The 23355-nt window shown below is 40.3% G+C and overlaps 1 protein-coding gene and 1 pseudogene across 5 annotated transcripts in view; one reads left to right on the top strand and one right to left on the bottom strand.

Annotated features, from left to right (window-relative positions):
- The window catches only part of SLC25A13 (solute carrier family 25 member 13), a 201395-nt gene that overhangs the window by 20422 nt on the left and 157618 nt on the right, over positions 1 to 23355 (bottom strand). For all 5 annotated transcript variants that reach the window (XM_055119718.1, XM_055119721.1, XM_004602204.2 and 2 more), the window contains one exon: positions 7944 to 8084. In XM_055119718.1, coding sequence (XP_054975693.1) covers positions 7944 to 8084 — 141 coding nt within the window. The remainder of the gene's footprint in view (positions 1 to 7943; positions 8085 to 23355) is intronic.
- LOC129399573 (60S ribosomal protein L26-like) lies at positions 12678 to 13960 on the top strand (annotated as a pseudogene).

Raw genomic sequence — 23355 nt, 5'->3', positions numbered from 1 at the left:
CTTTCCTCAGCTGTAGCTTAGAGCTCTAAAATAAGGAAAAAAATATGATCAGCCTCATAGGTCATAGTAAGGATAAAGTGAAGTAAACCACATAGGGCTTTAAACAGAGTTTAAAGCCTAGCACAAAGAAATATGCAAAAATAAATTATTATTTTTTAATTTTCATGAGCTTTCTTTCTCTCTCTCCCTTATGAAAGTCCTGGCAGCATTCTTGATCAGCTATCTTGGAAGTGCTTTAAATCCATCCACCGTAAGTGACTCTTTCTTTCCCTCCGTGTCTACATCAGAGATAGGGAATCATTTTTCTGCTCAGGGCCACTTTCATATCTATAACATTGTTTGGGGGCCATAGAACACAGTAGAGAGGCTGCAAGCAGTGGAAAGAGAAGCATCTGTGTCTGTCCTGTCCTGTACCAGGGCCAGACCACAGGATTTAGCTGGCCTTATACAGTCCACAACCGGATGTTCCCCACCCTGGTCTCTGCAGACAGGCATGGTTCTTCCAACAAAATTAAAACAAACAAGAAATCTTTCAACTTTCTCTTTCCACCAGCATATTTTCTCAACTCTAATTTTTCTTCCAATTGTTGTTATGTTTCCCTTTTCTTTCCTTTCACACCTTTAGGCTGAGTGACTTGCAATAGCTAAAATTCTATCATATGAGTTTCTACCTCTGCCATTCTACTTGATTCACTAAAAATAAACACTGACCTCCACTTTTAAGCCTAAAACCTTTCCTTGGACTTTATTCCCCCTCGGTTTCACAGCACTTGGTACCATTCACTTTTCTCCCCTCCATTATATCTCATTTCCCTCGCCAGCTTCCACAACACTGTTTAGTTCGTTTTTTTCCACCTAATGGCCACTTATGAAATAATTCTTCCTACCTCTTAAAAATGTGTGTGCTGCATTCAAAGGCTAGTCTCCCACCAGTTTGGTATTCTTCAACACTCAATGCTTCATGCTTGTGGCAAGTCTTTAAAGGGTATTTACAACCCTCATCACTCTTCAGGGTTCTGAGGCTACATTCAACCAGGGAGAGTAGCTAAGTCCTAGAAAGGGATTCAGCAAACAGTCTCAGTCTCAGAACTGCCCCTAAGGCACTATGCTATATCTACAAAGATGTCTGGGCTTCCACTGCTCAACTGCAAAGGCAAAATCAGGTAGTTGCTCCTTCCAGATATCTAGAAGTCAATTTTTAATCTCCACTGTTCACCTTTCTTTAACACTAACTTCCAAATACCGTTAATGCAGTCTTTTCTTTTTTTTCTCTATTAAGGAAAAAAGCTATTTCTAGATTAATCTGTTACTTTAGATTAATGTCTTATCTCCCCACTGACCAGCTAGAATTTACCTTCTGTGGCCTTCCCCCACCTCAGCCCCGCCTTAGAAAGCCTTTCTCACCTTCTTGCTAGGAGTCCAGTCCTGCATACTAGTCCACACTTATAACAGACATAACAAACAATTTTAACAAAGGCAGCAGACCAATGGCTTTCAACCTTTCTACGCCTGAGGGCCAGTACCAATCCATGGACCAGGGTTTGAAGCCCAGTGGCAAAAAGGACTAGAATAATAGAGATGACAGTCAGTACCAGGTTACATTTGATTATATCAGAATAATCTGAGGGAAGGGATTAGGTATCAGTATTTTTAAGGGCTCAGGTTATTTCAATGTGTGATCAGCCTTGAGAATCATTGCACTAGACTGCCATGTTAAAAGTTCTGTTGGTCAGGAGGGTGGAGGGGAAAGGGGCAAAAAAAAAAAAAAAGTAGTTAGCTCCTATTAAAAAAAAGGGGGGGCGCTGGAACAATAGTACAGTGGGTAGGGCGTTTGCCTTGCACTCAGCTGACCTGTGTTCGATTTCCAGCATCTCATACAGTACCCTGAGCACTGTCAGGGGCAATTCCTGACTGCAGAGCCATAAGTAACCCCTGTGCATCATTGGGTGCCACCCAACAAGCAAAAATATAAAAAATTAAAAAAAGGTCAAAAGTAGAAGCATACAGTTGTCTTTACTATACGTTTATTTTATTTATGGAGTGCTCCAGAGATTTGCAAAATAAAACTAAAGTTATGAAAGGGAAGGGAAATACATCCTCAAATGTGGAAAACAAAAAACAAAAAATCATTCAAATATTCTTCCAAAGGCAATTAATTATCATGTTTTCAGTCACCTACCTGCTCACAGCTATAATTAAATTTCAAACTTACCAAAAGCAGTGGAGGGAGCTGGGGTGGGGGGCATGAAGAGGGGGTCAACTTTGTTTACGGAGTTTACTATGTCTTCTCTAAACTACTTCTAACCTCAGGAATGTGAAATGTTTACCACAGCCACTTTTTTTTTTCAGTTGTAAATCTATTTCTAAAGCAACTATTCTAATTGCCATTTACTGGGAAGTCACAGGATAGTTGAGTATTTTGCAAGTCAATTCAGGAGAAAAATAGAAAGCCAGTTAAGTCCAATTTAGGTGAGGTTAAGCACTGCAGGCTTAAACACACAGACAGAGGAACCCCAGCTCCTCCTAGGTCGCACATTATGATGTTAAAGGCAGCAAACAAAGGACCAAGGCAAAGGGCAAGAAGATTACTTGTGGCAGCCACCATTAAGACAGTAGACCACCTTTTTAAAGAAACACATGGGGAACGTATATAGATTCAAAAAGGTCTGAAGGATATGTTCATCTTCCTATCCACTCAAGACTAGACACCAAGAAGAGCATTATTTCTAAAAAATGTTATTCTGAAATAAAAATACGTCAAGTGCAATTATGGTGGTGGGTGGGTGGTGTGGTGTGGTGGGTCCCTTTAAAAGGTCAATTTCCAGTGGGGCACTGACAGCTTTTTTTTTTCTTTTTTCCTGGAAAAAGGGAGGAAGATCAAATAATTTGGGAACTTCTGCTTTAAAAGGATCTTAAACTCCAAAATGAGCATGCATGCAAGTGCAGAGGTGATCATCCTGAGATGGAGTATTCTAAAACAAAGCCTGTGATTGGAAGCTAGGATAATATAAATGGATAATCTGAGAAGATTAAAAAGCCAATCAGGGATCTTAGTGCACCAATAGCCCTGGCTTAGAGACACAGCAGCAAGTCCTGGAAGACACCACAGTGCCAGAGATCCCTCTGGGCCCCAAAGGGAGCCAGATTGACCGGCACCCCTGATGGAGCAAGTGCACTCTCCCCATCTACTCCAGATGAAATCCAGCGACCAAGAGCTTCCACAAGCAAGGCCCAGGTATTCGGGTGCCAGGATGAAATCTATGGGCAACATGGTGGTAGAGGACTCGGGCTGTCCCTCCCCGGGTCCCCACCCACTCAGCAGACTGGCTGTCATGCCCACAATTGCCTCCAGGAACCATCTAAGCACACCAACAGCTGTGGTCCAGAGACTGCCAACTGAATCCCAAAATGGATTAGTGCCATACAGAGATGTCTCTGGAACACAACCATTTACAATCTAGAATCCTAGAAGCACATGGCTGCAAAAGCGGCTGCTCAAGCTCTTATGATATTCAAAATGAGCAATGGGAAATACATCATCTAGTGTCTGCCCCTGGCAGGTAGGCTTAAATGGTGGTGGGAAAATTCGAGCAAAACATAATGACCAAAAGTATAGAGAGAGTATGAGGGCAACTGATTTCCATAGAGGCAGGGTGAGTTCTGGGAAGGGGGCGGGGGGGGGGGGAAACTGGGGACATAAGTGGTGGAAAATGTGCAGTGGTGGAGGGATGGGTGTTTGATCATTGTATGGCTGAATCTCAAACATGAAAGCTTTGTAACACTATCTCACAGTGATTCAATAAAATAAAATTAAAAAAAAATTAAAAAGCCAATCAGAGTTCAGAGGTGAACCCAGGAATGAAGTCCAGGCTCACAGGTCTCAGTGAATCCAATTGATGACACCAAAGATGAGCAGAAAGGGGGTGACTTTCTGGTCACTCTCTAGCAAAGAAATTAAGCGCTCAGAAGCTCAAAGTGTTAGCAACTTCACTTGTTAATTACCAATAAACCAAAAGCAGCATTTTTGTAAGGAAGCAAGAAGCCCTGTGGAATGCCTCTGAACTAGATTAAACCACCAGGCTAGTAATTAAACTAACTTTATATTGGAGAGGACTCTTGCTCAAACTTGAGCAATCCTGCTCATTTCAGGAAAGCAATTTTAGTACAAAAGTGGAGACAAGAAACTTCTGAGCTTCCATTTCAGCTCAGATACCATCGTTGGCAGCTTCTCTTCTCCTAACTACCAAATCTAGAGACCAACCACTTCCAAGAGGTGTTAAAGAGGATTAAGATTATGAAATACTGTGAAGATGAAAAAGTCTAAGTCTCAGTCTTGTATCATTTGCAGGTAATTTAACAGTCTTTGTTTCTGTGTCAGCAAACAAGTTTTTACCATTTTATCCATCTAGACATTTTCTTATACCTTATAACCAACTTCTCCCTCTGGGAGAAACTAGCAAGCTACTGAGAGTTTTCTGCCCACATGGGACAGCCTTGCAAGCTTCCCATGGTGTATTCATATGCTAAAGCCAGGAACAAGCTGGATCTCATTCCCCTGACCCTGAAAGAGCCTCCAATGCAACATCATTGGGAAGGCCAAGTGGAGAGAGGCTTCTAAAATCTCAGGGATAGGACAAATGGAGAGGTTACTGAGCCGGCTCAAGAAATCGACGATCAACAGGATTTTGTGATTCGTGATTCATGAAATATTTTGATAGTAGTTATCACATAGTATCAAGTGCTTTTTACCATGCAACCCATTTAAAAACTGCTTGACATCTTGTTTTTTTTTCAATTTTATTGAATCACTGTGAGATAGTTATAAGCTTTCATGTTTGGGTTACAATCACACAATGATCAAACACCCATCCCTCCACCAGTGCACATTCTCCACCACCAATATCCTGGATATACCCCCCCTTTCTCACCCTCCCCCTGCCTCCATGGCAGACAATATTCCTCAGACTCTCTCTCTCTCTACTTTTGGGCATTATGGCTTGCAACACAGACACAGGTCATCATGTTTGGTCCATTATCTACTTTCAGCACGCATCTCCCATCCCGACTGATTCCTCCAGCCATCATTTTCTTAGTGATCCCTTCTCTATTCCATTTGCTTTCTCATTTGTGGAGTGTTACAGTTTTTACATTTACAGCGTTACATTTGTGGAGGGATATAGTTCAATGGGCTGCATACAATGTGGAGTGTTACTCTACACTCCACAAATGAGTGTAGTCCTTCTTTATCTGTCCCTCTCTTTCTAACTCATTTCACTTAGCATGATACTCTCCATGTTTATCCATTTATAAGCAAATTTCATGACTTCATCTCTCCTAACAGCTGCATAGTATTCCATTGTGTATATGTACCAAAGTTTCTTTAACCAGTCATCTGTTCTAGGGTACTTGGGTTGTTTCCAGATTTTGGCTATTGTGAACAGTGCTGCAATGAGCATATAGGTATAAATGTTATTTCTACTGTGCTTTTTTGCATCCTCGGATATATTTCCAGAAGTGGTATTGTGGGGTCATATGGAAGCTCAATTTCTAGTTTTTGAAGGACTGTCCATATTGTTTTCCAGAAAGGCTGGACCAATCGGCATTCCCACCAACAGTGAAAGAACATCCCTTTTTCCCCACATCCACCTGCTTAGCATCTTGTAAAATGACATGCTTTATATCATATTACAGTCTGCCTAAGAAGACCCTAAAAAATTAGAAAAAATTATTTTTCTTAGAATTGATCAATGTCATATGTCATGACAAAATCATTTACATCTTACAGCTGGATAATAATTTAGTAAATAAAATACCTGTAACATGGTATTCCACTGCACTGTAAGCACCACAAATGACTGAATGTAAGAAAAGTTACCCCCACCCCCAAAGCAAGTGTTGAAAAGGTCATCTTATTCTTTTCAAAATTTACAAAGTCTCAGGTAGAGGTAATCTTCCATTTACTTGATCTTGTGAAGTACAGACTCCATCTGGGATGGCATACTTGCCTGAAACAACTTCAATTATTGCTCACACTGGAGTTCTACCAAAGTCATTTGCAGAGGTTGAGTTACAAAGAAAGGGGTACGAAAGTATCCCTTGGGAATCTCATAAATTCCACTAGGATCATAAATGCTCTGTTAAGTGTCAAAACAAGGCATTTAAAGTTTACTTGAGGGTGAGGGATACAGTTCAATGGGCTGCATACAGAAGAGGTCAAGGTTGTAACCCTTGGCACCAAATGGTTCTTACCATTGGATGTGGTCCAAAAACAACAATAACAACAACAATGAAATAAAATAATATAAAATTGACTCAAAAAGCAATATGTAAAGTTACCTTACAAAATATGTAAGTCATTTTGTAACTGAAACAAGGAAAATAACATAACTATAACCCTAATGCATATTTGTGAGGTGACATTTCCTGGGACAACAGTGCATGAAAAATGCTTCATCTTAGGATAAAAATAAAAACAATGTACTAAGTAAAACCATGTAAGCAACAGCTTCAAAAAGCACCAATGTGGTAAACAATACTGATTCAAAAGTCTTTAAAAGAAGTTGAATATTTCTTAATGTTTATAGAAAAATATAGTATGTAATAAATTTATTACATAATGTGATTTCTATATATTTATGTGTAAGTAACTGAAACTTTTTTTTTTCTCATTTTGGGTCACACCAGCGATGCTCATGGGTTACTTCTGGCTCTGCACTCAGGAATCATTCCTGGCAGTGCTCGGGGGACCATATGGGGTGCTGGGAATAGAACCTGGGTCAGCCAAGAGCAAGGAAAACGCCCTACCTGCTGTGCGATCGCTCCAGCCCCGAAACTCTTAAGTAGATACCTGACTTTTATCACTAAATGCTCAAAGGTTTTATCCACACTGATCATGAACTGTTTTTTTTTTTTAATATCCTCCTTGGAAAATGGTAAACAATGTAAATTGATAGGGTGTTATAAGTTGGGCATGTATGAAGCTGAGTCAAATTCACTACTATTTGGTAGATCTGGTAAATAATAAGCTTCAGAGATTTTATAAAATTTTGAGTTTTGTGGGTCAGAGAGAGGTAGGGGATTAATTTGTTCATACTTATGGCCAATTTAGACTCAATCCCCAGCACCACATATGGTTCCCCCAAGTCCTGCTGGGAGTGATCCCTGAGTGCAGAGTCAGGAGTAAGCCCGGAGCACCACAGAGTGTGACTCCCCCTACCCAAAAAAAAGCTTGGTCTTGAAATCATTTTGAAAAACTATTTTTGTAAGTGAAAAATTATTAAGGTTCAGCATAATTTGAATTGGTAACATACACATATGAATAGGGACAGTGCAGATGATCAGAAAATAAATTCCAAGTGTGGTATAAGCCTTCTAACAAACCAAACTCAGTTTATCTCCCAAAAGATCCTTCCTCTAACCTTATTAAAGAAACACCCAAAATCAAGGTTTTGTACTATGAGTAACAAATCCAGATAAAGGTTGAGTCAGTGTTATTGCAAAGACTGTGCACAGAATGGCACCAGTTGGTGTCATTCACATCACAATCATCTTTATTTATGGGGTTTGGTTTGTTTTGCTTTTGGGCCACGCCAGATGATACTCAGGGGTTACTTCTGATTCTGCACTCAGGAATTTCTCCTGGCAGTGCTTGTGGGGCCATAAAGACTGCAGTCAATCAAATCCAGATCAGCTGTGTGCAAGGCAAGTGCCCTACCCAACGTGCTATCACTCCAGCCCTGTTTTGTGAATTGCTAAAGACAGATTTTTGGCAGACATCAGAAAGGGGTAGGGGGCACTTCTAACAGGCATGAGAGTATTTCATGGGCTCCAGGGAAATGTCTTCTCCAAGTATAGAAATATGAGGAATCTATTTCATATGTAGGTGCAATTACTCATGTAGGGGATATGCACATAGTCAAATGAAGGACAAAAAGGACAATTACCTTGTAGATTCCAAACAACCCCAGATCCCGTAAGACAGACAGGGCACTGACTCGGGGACCAGTAGTGATTTCTCCAGCCACTTGCAAACGGATCTTGACGATTTCCAAAGGATTTGTGAAAATCACCTGGGAGCCTCCTGCCTAAGAAGGAGAAAAATGAAAATTAGGATCAAAGCAGAGTAATAGAAAGGCTGATCAAGAAGAGATGAGTGATTATTCTTAAGGGAGCTCAGAAGATATATCCTGGAGAGACTGTAGTTTCAGTCTGTGCCTGATCAATTAAACTGTGAATGCTGCTTCAGTCTAGGAGGATGGGTACAGACAGCCTATCTCCTCTAGGCAGAGGCTAAAAGCAGGAAGACTAGATGGAGGAAGAGGGAAGCAAGACACTTGTACTGACTTCACTAAAGTCTTCACAAATGACAAATATCTTTGAAACACAAACAACTGTGACCCCAGGGCACAAAGGCAATAATAAAATGCACAGCTAGTATCCAAATAAAGAGACACAGATCTGTCTGTCAAATAGGAAGGAAAAGGGTAGACAAAGATTCTCCCATAATAAACTTCATGGTTTTGGCAATAATTCAAAATTGCCAGAGAACATGTAAACTTAGATGAAAGCTCTTTTTTCTCTCTTAAAAATATCAGGCTGATCATCAAACACCATTTTATGGAGTTACAGATTCCCATAATTTTATTTATGTGTTACCTGTGTATAGAATTGTTCTTTTCATATAAGATAAATGTCAAAGAAGTGAAAATATGCATTAAATCAATTATGGTCCAAACTTTGAACAATGTGTGTTATTTCATTCCAGCAATGGCTGGGTGCCACACCTCCGAGCTCATCAGTGGAAATCTTTAAAGTGCACCATAAGGGAAATTTTAAGCTAGCTATTTTGAAGCTAAGCCTATATTTATAATAAGCAATTACATTCTTTCCTACTGCACTTCAACTTGTTATTCCTTGTCACAATATATTACATTTTTATATCATCCAAAACAGGTTGACATTCAGTATAGTTCAGAATGTTTATTAAGAAGGGATCTCACCAAATCGGATCTGAGACATAAAGCTGATATTATAAGTTTAAGGTGCTATCATGGTAACTGGCACAATTTGCTTCCATATCATAGGAAAGTATGTCTTGTTAGGTTCTCAGATCCTAATAAGCCATGTATGTGCATTCAAAAATGCCCTATACTAACCCAAACTGGCTACCAGGATGGTTCTGAAAGTTTTGCTTATAATGCCTTGAAATAAAAGATTAAAAACAACATCAATATTCAATGGTAAGGAATGGACTAAATACATTTGAGTGGATTCATGCTGCTAATTAAAAGATGATGGGGAAAATGTTCACTATATACAGTTAGGCAAAAATTCTCCTATGATTAAATGAACCTTTCTTCCCACTATTCCACACTATCAAGCTTCTGAAGTAGGATTTCAAATGGGGGCTATTTTATCTGCTGTACTTTTTCTACATAGATCATATGTAGAAAAAATTCTTACATAAATTAATTAATTCTTTGTATCACTTACATAATATACACAGTATATCAATGAAAACAGAGGAAAGAAAAAAATCAGTTACCTTTATAATTGTTTCATCAATTACCTTTCTAAGTCAAGCTGTCTTACAACTTTTCCTTTATTATTAAACCTTAAAACAGCTTGTTCTTGAAAAGAGACCAAGATTTTTCCTTGTGCCCAATATTGATACTGTAGAGGGTCAAAGAGATAGAATAGGCTGAACTCGTGCTTTGGATGCAGGATGAGTCACAAGGTCCCCTGAACACTGCTGCAAGCAGTCCTTGAATCAAGAACTGGGAGTAGCCGTGGGCACTGCTGGGTGTGACGTCATAACCAAAAAGACAAATAACAAGCAAACAAATATTTTATAAATGGGGGAGGAATAGGTACATGCTTTGCATGCAGGAGCCCCAATTCTATCCCCAGCGTGGCATGATCCTCTGAACACAGCCAGGACAGACCCCTAAGCACGGAGCCAGAAGCATACACTGCCCGGTGTGATCCAAAGATTCCCCTCTCCCATCCCCCATAAATGCAAAATAAAAACTGTCAAGAAGGCAGTAGTTTTTATCTGTCTAGTTAGCTCCACAGACTAGCTTCCTCTTCCTTGCATTTGCTATGTTTCACCTATCACTTTCATGTCCCTCCTACATAACTCTAAGTCAAACAACTGCGGTTGAAAGAAACCTTCTGAAGTGGGAACATCTCAGAAGAGTGTGGGATGATCTACACAGAGGCTGGTGCATTCAATACACATTAAGACATTTGCCTCCAAGGCTCCTGGGCTCAGGATGGCCACACTTTGTTTCCAGGCTGCTGGGACCTGCAGGGAAGTGGAAAGACCAATCTCCAATGCCTGCAGTCTATGAGTGTCTGGTGGGTTTACATGTACACTTTTTCACAACACACAGGGGTGTTTATGTTTGTCAGAATGAGGAGACGTGGGTTTGGCATATTTTTGTTGCTGCTGTTTTTGTTTGGGCACCACACCCACCTGTGCTGACGTCTTACCCCAGGCTCTGCAGTCAGGGAATACTCCTGGAAGTGCTCAGAGCAAGATATGGTGCCAGGGATCCAACCCAGGCTGGCCACCTGAAAGGCAAGTGTCTACCTCTGTACAATCACTCTAGTCACTGAATTGGAATTAGACCCAAGGCTACTTTTTGTTTGTTTGTTTCTGAACCACACCTGGCTATGCTCAGGGATTATTCCTGACTCTGCACTCAAGGGTCACTCCTGGTATTCAGGGAACCACCTACCATGCTGGGGATCAAACCTGGGTCAGTCTCATGCAAGGCAAGTCACCTTACTCACTATTCTATCTTGCTGGCCCTGAAGACTTCTTTTTAAAAGCACCAGCCTCGATAAACCATGTCTGCCATGAAAAAAATAGCAAACAGTCATTGTAGAGCAATCCTCTTGAAGGACAGAACAGAAAGAACAGAACTGCAGGCAACAAGTGAGGAGAAGGCTAAGTCTGGCACATGAAGACAAAGCCTCAGGCCCTTTTGACCAGCCTACATGGCTATCTGGCTACGTGGACCCAAGAGATGGTGACGGTACTACAGCGAGCACAGTGCTCAAGATACCAGCTATACCAAACACACCATTTTATCCCCCCTAGTTCCTAAACTGGTGATTCTCCACCCTGGATGTAATAAGGTTATAACCACTTATGGAGCTTTTAAAATATGTGACATCTGTACCTCACTCAAGACAAATAAAAATTCCTGCATGAACTCTTTTAAAAATGTTTTCTATGTGAATAGAACATGCAGTGGAGTTGAGAAAAATCATTTTACTTAGATACATCATTGCTAGATCCCTTTCAATTTTGAGAAGATGCTTAAAAGCTGTGATTTCTGAACCAGTTTCCATATTCTTTCAAGAAAGGAACTTTTCTACATATCCAAACAGTGCTATTTTTAAGTACAGGATTATCAGACATAGAGTTTATCCTTAACTCATTATCTTCGATCTTCATTAGGACCATAAAAGTTGGTATCATATAAAATAAAATTAGAACATAAACTCAAGTCCCTGGCTGCAAATCGATCAATACATACAAATTCTTTTAGCAAAACCAAGTAATTAATCACCAAGGATGGTGCAAAAGTCAAATCCACTTTAGAGAGCCACAGGGAACAAGAAGCAGTGGGAAGAAAGAACTCAGTGACACATGGGAAAGAATAACACTGCATTTGCTACCTCTCACAGAGTCAAAAAGAAAGAACCTATAGAACCAGAGTGGCATGTTGCAGAGGTGCCGGAGATGAATCAGTCCTTTGGAGTCCAGCGGGAAAGAAATGAGAGACTCCAAGGCACCATCAGAAGATGCTTATCATCAGATGCACGGGGTCTGGGCAGCACCAGACTGGATCACTGAGCAGCACACTGCCGGCTGCTCCGCCGACTCCTGCTCTATTATCCATTCACAGCACCTTTCCCAGGTCCCTCCCTTGCAGAGATCAAAGCCAGCGGAGCCCTCAGACATTGGACAGGAACATATATTGTGCACAATGTCTCTGTGTCCCTCATCACTGAGAGCTCTTGAGAGGATAGTGGTTTTTGTTTGTGTGTGCAATCTTGTCACAAATTATTTTCCAAGGACTTTTTGCAGTATGTGGCAAGTAGGAGAGAAGGAAAATTTTTCATACGAGAACTGGCTCTATGTGGCATTATTTTGTAACAGGGACAGTTGATTTCTCTACAGATTTCTGGTATTGTTTTTGTTCCCATTCAGTATCTGGATCCTCATAAGGAGAAATATATATACCCATTGTCGCCTCACTTCTGATACACTAAAAGAATGAACTTATTCATTCACAGCAAATTGTTCACCAAATATTTATAAGCAATCATGTTCAAAGTATGCCCTAAGAACTGCAAGGACACAAGATGAGACAGAAAGTGTTTCTGTTTTCACGGAGATTGAAACAGGAGGAATGATTATAAATATTCATTAACATCCATAATGGTTTATTAAGGCATTATTTTATATTTATTACATATGCACTTACTCACATAGTCCACCAAGATTTTACATAAGGGAAAACTGAGGTATAGAAAAGAAAGGCAACAGCTATAGGTTGAATTGTGTTCTAACTAAAATTCTTGTGCTGAAATCCTAACCATCCTCAGTACCTGAGAATGTGACTGTATTTGTATAAAGAGTAAATTACATAAAAGTGATAATCTATGATATAATGATGATATTCTAATCTAATGTGATGCATGTCACCACAGGACAAGAACACTGAGACGACATATGACACATGAGCACTGCGAGAAGGTGGTCATCTATAAGAGGAATCCTCTTCACAGTCATCTGTGAAAAAACAAAAAAACTACCAGTGACAACACCTTGATCTTGGACTTCCAGCCTCCAGAAACAGAGAAAATAAATGTCTGGGGTTTAATCCGTTCCATGTGTGGCATACATCATGGCAGCATGAGAAAATTACTAGAGCAGGGTCACATGGTCAGCAAGTAGGAGATAAACAACTCACTAGTGAATTTTCAATAAATATTTGCCTAACAAAAAGAGAAAATGGTGCATGAGGAAAGATAACAATAAGAGATGATAAGAGCTAATGTCTAGATAAATTCCCTAGGCAATTCAAGTGAGGTTTGAAAGATTTCTGTTGGCAAGAATAATCTAGGGAAGTGGTAAGACATAATATAGCCCAGCTCTTCCCTTCTGCGGTCATCGCTGAAGTGCTAACTGCCAAAATGAAGTTCAATCCCTTTGTGACTTCTCACGGGAGCAAGAACCATAAGAGGCACTTCAGTGTACCTTTCCACATTTGTAGGAAGATTAGGCCTTCCCCTCTTTCTAAAGAGCTGAGACAGTATGATGTGTGATCCATGCCCACCTAGAAGGATGAAGAGGTTCAGATTGTGAGAGGACACTACAAAGGTCTGCAAATTGGCAAAGTAGTCCAGGCTTACAGGCAACAAGTCCAGCGGGATAATGCAAATGGCACAACTATCCATGTGGGCATTCATCTCAGTAAAGTGGTTATTACTAGACTAAAACTGGACAAAGATTGCAAAAAGATCTTGAACGCAAAGACAAGTCTTGCCAAGTAGGAAAGGGAAAGGGCAAATACAAGGAAGAAACACTTGAGAAGACGCAAGAATAAAGTTATCATATATATATGTATTACATATCTTGATTAAAAATTGGCTGGAGCAATAGCACAGTGGTAAGGAGTTTGCCTTGCACGCGGCCAACCAGGGTTCAATTCCTCCGCCCCTCTCGGAGAGCCCGGCAAGCTACTAAGAGTATCTCGCCCGCATGGCAGAGCCTGGCAAGCTACCTGTGGTGTATTTGATATGCCAAAAACAGTAACAACAAGTCTCAAAATGGAGACATTACTGGTGCCCCCTCGAGCAAATCGATGAGCAACAGGATGACAGTGACAGTGATTAAAAACTGGAAAATGAAAAAATATATAGCCCATCAGCTGGTGACTGAAGTATAATTAAGATTTAAGTATTCCAGGGGCTGGAGCAATAGCACAGTGGGTAGGGCATTTGCCTTGCACGTGGCCGACGAGGGTTCGAATCCCAGCATCCCATATGGCCCCCCGAGCACCGTCAGGAGTAATTCCTGAGTGCATGAGCCAGGAGTAACCCCTGTGCATCGCCGGGTGTGACCCAAAAACCAAAAAAAAGAAAAAAAAAAGATTTAAATATTCCAGGCAGAGAATGGCACAAAGGCAATGTGACAAGGGCTTGCCATATTTATAAAGCCAGTACCACATTTGACCAGTGAAATTTAATATGTGTGAAAATTATAATGTGATCAACATTATCATTCACTAGCATTTGAGAATTTATCGTGTGCAAATATTGTGTCATATGTTTTGTAAAGAATTGTTTCTTTGGTCATTACAGCATACCAAAGTAGGAAACAATGTGATAGCATCTTTCTAAGTGAGCAAATCATGGCTGGTAGGGATGGAGAAGGATATATAACTTGGTTAATTCATCCTGACAGGAAGGTAGTAATTGGATTCAAAGCTAGACCTGGTTCATGACACAAGCTAAGAATGTGTCAGCACAGAAGAAACTTGCTTTAGATGGCATGGACGTGACATGAAGGAAGGTTAGTAATAAGATTCCTGAAGCCAAATCATACAAGGTCTGAATACCACTCTGAAAAAGTAAGTTGCACTCTACAGGTGGCACCTTTGTATGTGTATGGGGCAAAAGGGGAGGAGGATGTGACGACAGATGGTAGAAATGGAGCTAGTAAGTAAAGTTGAGGAGCTACAGAGTGTCCTGATTAGAATCTCTGCCAGAGAAAGATGAATAATTGTCAGAGGAAATGGAACTTCTAGGGGAGGAAGAGCCCTGAGGTAGGGAGAACAATTCAACAGAGTAGGGGAGAGACAGACCACACTTAGAACAATTACATTGTAATGAGGGAGGGTGAGGCGCAGAGAGAAAAGGATGCAACAGAGATCACTAGGGCTTGGCAGGTGAATATAGGGCATATGGGGCAAAAGGAATGAGGAGGGTCAAATAAAATCTACACTTTTGTATCTATGCAATAAAAACAAAGGGTTATAAAGACAAAACTGAGGGAGGGGAGAATAGAAAGAGGGTGCCCACTGAAATGGTACTAGAATTCTGATGGGTGTGGTGAGACACACACAAATAAAGGTGTGAAACTGAAACTGTATCCCTAGAATTCCTATAGTATTAGAAACAAAATTGTCAACTAATTAAAGTTAAATCAAAATAAAAACAAAGAACCAGCTCTTCCATGGTTTTCTGGTGAACCAGAAATAGGACACATCTAGAAAACCATGGAAGAGCATTCGGGGGGTTATGGGTAGAGACATATAGGAGTTAAAGAATGAGTCATGGCTTATATGTGCTAGGAAAAGGCAGGGGTTTACATGCCCTTTCCCTCCACATTCCGTTCCGGGAATTCCTTTCATTTTACATTCCTTTCATGGAAGAAAGCAGAGAAACCAGGGTAGAGATGGAATCAGAGACCTCATTCCATACCTCAGGGTAGTAGAATCATAGCTACCCTGAATCATAGTAGAATCATAGACAGGAAAGGGGCTTCCAAAAGAAAAAAGGTCAGAAGGGAAATGACCACCAACATATATTGCTGACATAGGGCAGTGACCCATGAGTGGAAAATGAATCCCCAGGAATTACAGCCAGTGTATGCAATCTACATTTTAGGGAAGGGAAGAAAGAGGAATGATAGTTGTTCATGGGAGCAAACGAGGTAGAATCAAAATGTATTTAGGGTAATTAAGAAGAAAAGATCTATGGAGAGTGAAAAGATAAAGCATAGCTGGGATAATTGTGTTATGTATGCTTAAGCAAAACAGTACAAGTTCTGAACAGTGGAGGTGGAAGGCAAAGTGTGAAGCCTGTGGTTTGCTTTAATGCCACACATAGCGATTTGGAATAATTCTGTTTCAAGGCAAAAATCTGACAACTAGTAGTTGCCCTTACTATTAATGCTTCAAAGACAAAGAAAAATAGAATCAAAAGGATTAGGATTTGGCAAGTGGAGAGAGGATAAAGTTCTGAACTTAGAGCAAATCTACAGTAATGACACAGATCTCTCAGAATCCAATAAAAGAAAAATATTCTGGCTCTCTAGAAGCAGTTATGGTACAGTTAGTCTAATGTGCCACACAGACAAGGTCTAGTAGTTAATGATATCTAAAGACGAGTTCATGCAATTACTCAAGTATTCTATCTTTAAACTGAAACAGATTGGAAGACAAAGCAGTTGGTGAGTTTAAACACTGCTTAAGATTCCTTCCTTATCTATACCCACCCCAGGGGTCTCAGAACCATAGAGAGCTCAGCTCCTCACAAAATTCTCATTTAATTGCGCAGTATGTGCATAGCACTATAGATGAGGAATATATTATATGGCATATGCCAGTCTATTATAAAGTACTGGATAAAAAATATTTTATTAACACTGTACTAGTACTGAATGTTGAATAATATGAACAACATGTGCCAAAAACTTTTACAGCTTTAAAATTAAAAGGGGGGGCCGGAGCGATAGCACAGCGGGTAGGGCGTTTGCCTTGCACGCGGCCGAACCGGGTTCGATCTCCGGCATCCCATATGGTCCCCCAAGCACCGCCAGGAGTAGTTCCTGAGTGCAAAGCCAGGAGTAACCCCTGAGCATCGCTGGGTGTGACCCAAAAAGCAAAAAAAAAAAAAAAAAAAAAATTAAAAGGGATGGAACTGGAGAGATAGAACAGTAGATAGAGTGCTTGCTTTGCACATGGCCAACCTGGGGTCAGTCCCTGGAACCACATATGGTCCTGCCAACACTCAAGGGTGATCTTTGAGCATACTGTCAAGAGAAAACTCTGGGCATGGTAGGAAGTGGCCCAGTCCCTCCTCCCCAAAAAACCCTGATATCTAAAACATTGTATAAGCTTCAGAAGAGGAATAGAGAACTCATACACTAACACACTTACACATACTTGGGTGCAGGCGGGTGCACACACACACACACACACACACACACACACACCTTTTCTTTTCTTTTTTTTTTTTGCTTTTTGGGTCACACCTGGCGATGCACAGGGGTTACTCCTGGCTCTTCACTCAGGAATTACCACTGGCGGTGCTCAGGGGACCATATGGGATGCTGGGATTTGAACCTGGGTCGGCTGCCTGCAAGGCAAATGCCCTACCCGCTATGCTATCGCTCCAGCCCCCAACACACACCATTTCATTTGGGGTCAAAGCAACATTATAGTAGGTACCGTGCTTGCCTTGCATGGGGCCATCCTGGGTTTGATCCCTGGCATCTCATATGATCCCATGAGCAAGGCTAGGAGTGACCCCTGAATACAGAGCCAGAAGTAAGCCCTGACATCAGGGATCTGGCCCACAAACAAACCCCCCTAAACTTTTATACTAACTTACTTTATTCTGTTCCTACCTGTGGTGGTAATGAAGGCTTTCGAAACATGTACAGAAATAAGAGAAAATAAACTTTAAGAGGAATATATAGATTTTTAAAGCGAAAGAAAGAGGTTACGGGTTGAAGAGGTAGTATAGCAGGTAGGATGCTTGCCTTGTAAGCAACTGACTCAGGTTTAATCCCCAATAATACACATGATCCCCGAACCCCAGCAATGACTGATACCTGAGAACAGAGCCAGGAGTAAGCCCTGATGTGGGCAGTGCTTACTCTAGATGTGGCCAAAAAAATAAAAAACAAAAGAAAAAGATAAAAACAAACAGGTATTATACTTGAACTTGAAGTCAGTTGTAAATTACCTATAAATTAATACAAAACACTAGTGTAAAAAAGACAACTTTTCATTAAGTAAAGACTCAAATATTATAAAGGTCATTTTTTCCATAAAATATTTAAAATTTGAAGCAATCTTTCTAGTAAAATATCATCAAGATTTCCTGAAGAATTTTGAAATAGGAATATTAATAACAGTTACATGGAGAATCTTCTCTATATAAATATTAACATTTATAATGTAAAAAAGTAAGTTAAAAATAGCTTTAGAGTAAATAAATACAAATATGAGAAGCAGAGCCAAGGCACAGGGATGATAAAGTGGATCCCTTCTATTTGTAGCTATATAGCCCATATCTAACTCCCTTTTCTAGGGGCAATCTAATGAGTCATAAAGTTTTCTTAACTTTTCTTTTTCTTGAAAAGGCACTGGGGAATGCTTTTGATCCAATTCAAAGGCATCACTCCTGCAGATTGTGAGAATGAATACAATTCATCAACCTTTCTGAGCAAATTCTCACCTCTATTGATTTTTACCTCCAAGAATTCTTGTCTTTTCACTGGCAGGGGAAGGGGGAGGTGGGGGGCTGCTCCCATAGATATTCCGGAAGCCTAGAGATCACTCCTGGCAATTCTCAGCCAAGTGGAGGTGGGGGGCCTAGTAGGTGGAGGGAGGCTAAGGAGGAAGGTGAGGGATGGGACCAAGCAGTGGCCTGGTACTCTGAGACACAAAGGATTTCCTGGGCATCCCAGTTACGCTTGGGGGCCTCCATGGTCATATCCAGTGGTGCTCGGGGCTGTGTAGTGCCAGGAATCCAACAGAACCTTAGTTGGCTGCATGAAAGGCAGCCCAACTTAACCCCAAGATTTCTTGTCATTTTATTTATTGTGTACACAGTTAACCAACAGTTCAAGATTTTGTTGGTAAAATTTAATATTCAGTATGGGATTCCTCCCAGAGCTACTGTGTAATGAATTTTTGTGGACCATATTTTCAACCACAGAGGACATGATATATCATCAGGGAACATCTTTGATCTGTCCAGTCTGGGTGGTATCTCTTTCTTTCTCCCTTTTGTCTTGGTATGCTTTAATACTTCGTCAGTCTGCTCCTTACAGGATATGGAAGCTGTGGCCTTTTCTCTACCCTTCCATCTCTACACTGATCAGAGCCAAAGATAACTTGAACTCAGGCAGGCTAGCTTCCTAACCCCAAATCAGAATTACTATGCAAATCTGCTGGCTGTCAAAAAGTCAATACCTTAAATTAAAAAAAAAAAATTTTCTTTTTGTTGTTGTTGATTTGGGGCCACACCCAATTGTGAAAGGGGATCACTTCTAGTTCTGTGCTCAGGGATTACTCTTGGTACACTAAGGGGACAATAAAGGTTATCAGTGATCAAGCCCAGGTCCACTGTGCAAGGTAGATGCTCTACCCACTGTACTCTCTGGCTCCCCAAAAGATTTATTTTCAACTTTGTTTCTTATTTGAATAGTACCTACCTGAATGGTTAGTTAATTTGGTTTTCATGGCTTGGAGAGTTGGTCTTAAAGTTATAAATGATTCAGGGGCAAGAAAGCATATCAAAAAATATGGAAGAGAGAATTATCCAAATACAATATAATCGGTCTGCAATCTGCAGATCAGCTAATAAGTCATGAGGATATTGGCCTGTAAGCTTTGAATTATCCCTATTTTTAAACCCTGAGGAATACTTTAGTATAAAAATGCATAACTCGGGGCTTTCCCTCTCCCACCATACCTTCAGTTCTTCCTTTCTCTTCCTGGCTCAACAAAATGGCTCCCACTGAGAAGGGTAGTAAGCAAAAAGGGCCAACCAAAGGGCCAAAGAAAAAAGCAGAGAATGTACCGCCAACATTCACAAATGCATCGGGGGGTGGGCTTCAAGAAACATACACTGTGTGCACTCAAAGAGATTGGGAAGTTTCCCATGAAGGATATGGGCACACCAGATGAAGGACGTGGGCACACCAGGCCCAACAAAGTTGCCTAGGTGAAAGGAATTAGGAATATTACACACTAAATCTGTGTGCCTTTGTCCAGAAAATGTAATGAGAATAAAGACTCACCAAACACACTTTATACACTGGTAACCTATATACATATTGCCTGAAAAACCAACTAAACTGATGACATAATAAAGTCACAGAAACTCCTCTGTCTGTCTGTCTGTCTGTCTGTCTGTCTCCCTCTCCTTTTTTATTTTGTGGTCACACCCAGCAGTCATCAGCCTTATTTCTGGCTCTACATTTAGGGATCACGCCTGACCATATAGAGTGCTGGGGACCAAACCCAGATTGCCCACATGCAAGCACCTACGCATTGATCTACTGCTCTGGCCCTCTGCCTTCATTCTTAAGAAAAAAAAAAAAATCAAGGCATGGCTAGTAAACAGGATTGAATAATAACAAACCCTTGAATTCTAACTACAGAACCAACATGCTAGGAGTGTCATAAGGATGGTTGTCAGAGGATCTCTGGCACTTTGGTGGTGGATTGTGGTGCAGTCAGTAATTTTGTACACCAGAAGCACAAATATTATTATTACTGTGACCATATTACTTCAACTACAATTTAAAAAAAAATAAGTTATGATAACTATAGGAAACAGCAGCAGCCTGAACATGTTATCTAAAGCAGTGGTCCTCAAACTTCTCCAACCATGGCCTCCTCCTGACCTTTGATCCTTTCTACAGCCCTCTGTCCTACCAGTTGGACAATAAGTGGGCCCCCACTTATGTGACTTTTACTTGTGGCCTCCAGGAATCACCTGAGGCCCTGGTAGAAAAATGCTCATTCAAAGGATTCACCAAGAAGCTCTAGTTCCTGTCCCCTTACAGTCCATTGACTTTTGCCTGTACTGAACTCGGCTTGTTTCTTTATTCACAGAGAAAGCATTTCCAAACATTTCTTTTGAAACCTAGGGAGTCAAGTTAAAAGGATTCTAAAGATCCAAAAATTTTAATATTCTCTTCTCATCCTAAATATTCAGAGTATTCAGAGAATATTAACAATATTGAATTTAAAAAAATCTATTAATTCAATCTGTTGTCCATAGGAAACAAAGCAGTATATATTTTAACAGATTGTAATTCCAGTTATATTTTCTATCAAAAGCATTAACTGTAATTTAATCACCTCTTTTTAATTTGAATTCACATGGTAGATACTTATAGCTACTTAAAAAATTAAGTGGCAAAATGTATATGAAGAATATGTATCTTGATATTTTAATTATGCTCAATTGAATATACTTAGATTTAAAGTGCTTTTCACAAATGACATGTGCTAAGAATATCTAATTGCACACTGACATCCTAAAATGTGTGCTTACATGTGTCAAAAATAGATTAACATGAAGTTATGGAATATGACTTTTTTTCAAAAACTAAAACCCAAATACTTTATTTTGATTATTTGTATACAAATAAAATTGTAACTATTAAAAGCCCTACACTAGTAAATGTCTAATGATTTCCATTATGTACAAAGTGAACAGTCAAGTGGTGATAGTATTTCATGTTTGAATAAATTGGAAAATAAAGATTTCTTAGGAAAGCTTAAGTGTCAGCACTTACTGTCTTACTAGCTCAATGTTAAATAAAGACGCACAAGTAATTTGTATGTAAATAAGTATTAACATCATATACAAGATCACAGGTACAAAGGAGATACTTAGCAAAGAACAGATTAAATTAAATCACAGTCTCCCATATCAGTTAACTGCTGTTCAGATGTGTGGAAGAAAGGTACTCAACCTCCCAGAGGCTGGCTGACTTGGGGAGGGAGATGGGTCAGAAGGCTGAGACTCCATCCAACTCTTAGGAGGAAAATGGTGGGCCCAGTGCTCTCACAAGAGGGAAGGTTAGGGGCTAGAGCAATAGCACAGTAGGTAGGGCATTTGCCTTGCATGTGGGATTTGATTCCCAACATCCCATATGGTCCCCCCAACACTGTCAAGAATAATTCCTGAGTGCAGAGCCCTAAGCATTGCTGGGTGTAGCCCAAAAAGAAAAAAAAAAAAAAGATGGTCAGCCTGCATTAATCAGGAACTTCAGTTTGAAAAGCATCTTTCTCCTAATACCCAAGGTGACGGGTTGAATTGGGTTCCTTCAAAATTCATTTTTAAGTCTGAATCCTGTACTTTAGAATGCAACTATATTTGGAGAGAGAACCTTTAAAGAGGCAAGTAGACAAAACACAAACATAGGGGTGGGTTCTACACCAATATCACAGAGTGCTATAGAAAGAGATCAGCTACATACCACACACAGACTAAGGGAGGACAGGAAGCCACACATGGGCAGAGCAGGGAGCTGGCCCTCCACAAGAAAACAGCTTCAGAAGAAACTCCAAAATGCGCACACCATGATTTGGGACTTCCAAATTTCAGAAATGTGGACAGATAAATTTCTGCTATTTATGCCATGCAATCTAGGGAGTTTTGTTGTGTTTTATTTTAACCTGAGGCTTTATTGTACATGTTCTGAGAACCCAAGGTCAGGAATCTTGGCTTTGTGCTCAGGGACCACTTCTGGTGGGCTTGAGGGACCATACCAGGAGCTGGGGATCAAACCCAGGTTGGCTGCGTGAAGGGCAAATGCCCTTTATGGTCTGTGTTACTGCTCCTGTCTCTAATGTACACATTAAGTTCTTAAATTAAGAATCTTAAGGAGATTATTAAGAACTTAAAAGATTATTAAGAATTTCGAAAAAATTATTGCCACCTGTTCGGAGACATATAGAATAAAATTTCCCTGTTTTTAATTATGTGGTAAATCAGAGAAAGAGTATCTGTACTCTCTACAAATGTTTCGCTTCCTATCTTCAACTTCATAGGTTTTCAATAGACCTACAGAAGACTGGCCAAGAAACCCAAGTAGAATCTGTCTGACTGACATTAAAAAGCAATTAAGTTACAGACCTGTCAAATACGTTCACATTTGGGTCCTGCCTGTTACACATGTCTATTTTCACTTCTACTCCCCAAATCATTTAATGATTTACAGACCTTCAACTTCTAATGTACTTTAACTACATGAAAGCTGTGACCCAATCTTTCTTCATATTTCATAGCATAACAAATCCCTCCTCTATTTATTAAAAAACCAGAAGGATCATCCAACATTTGGACTGTGTGGAATCCAAACAACTCCGGGATATTTTCAAAGTGGGAAAAAAGAGGGGAACAGAAAAGAGACATCTGGCCCAGTGTCCATCATGAGTCAGACTGGACTCTAATGACATTTCTGTGCCAACAAAGACAGCCTTACCCAGGTAAAGTATCCCTAGAAACCCACAGCACCATCATATATCTCTTTTAGTTTTGCCCCGAGTCCAAACAAAAGTTTGAAGAAATGACCTTACATAGAAATAGAGAGGCAGAAGAATTCTGTTATTTATTTTTCTTTTGGGGATGGGGGATTTGGGCCACACCAGGTGATGCTCAGAGGCTACTCCTGGCTCTGCACTCAATAATCCCTCCTGAAAATGCTCAGGAGACATATAGGTATGATACCAGGGATCAAACCCAGGTTGGTCACATGTAAGAAAAGTGGTTTAACCACTGTACTATCACTCT

The sequence above is a fragment of the Sorex araneus genome, chromosome 1 (genome assembly GCF_027595985.1).
Source record: "Sorex araneus isolate mSorAra2 chromosome 1, mSorAra2.pri, whole genome shotgun sequence".
In the NCBI taxonomy this organism is placed as follows: domain Eukaryota; kingdom Metazoa; phylum Chordata; class Mammalia; order Eulipotyphla; family Soricidae; genus Sorex; species Sorex araneus.
The sequence above is the reverse complement of the archived record's forward strand: the minus strand, read 5'-3'. Positions and strand labels throughout refer to the sequence as shown.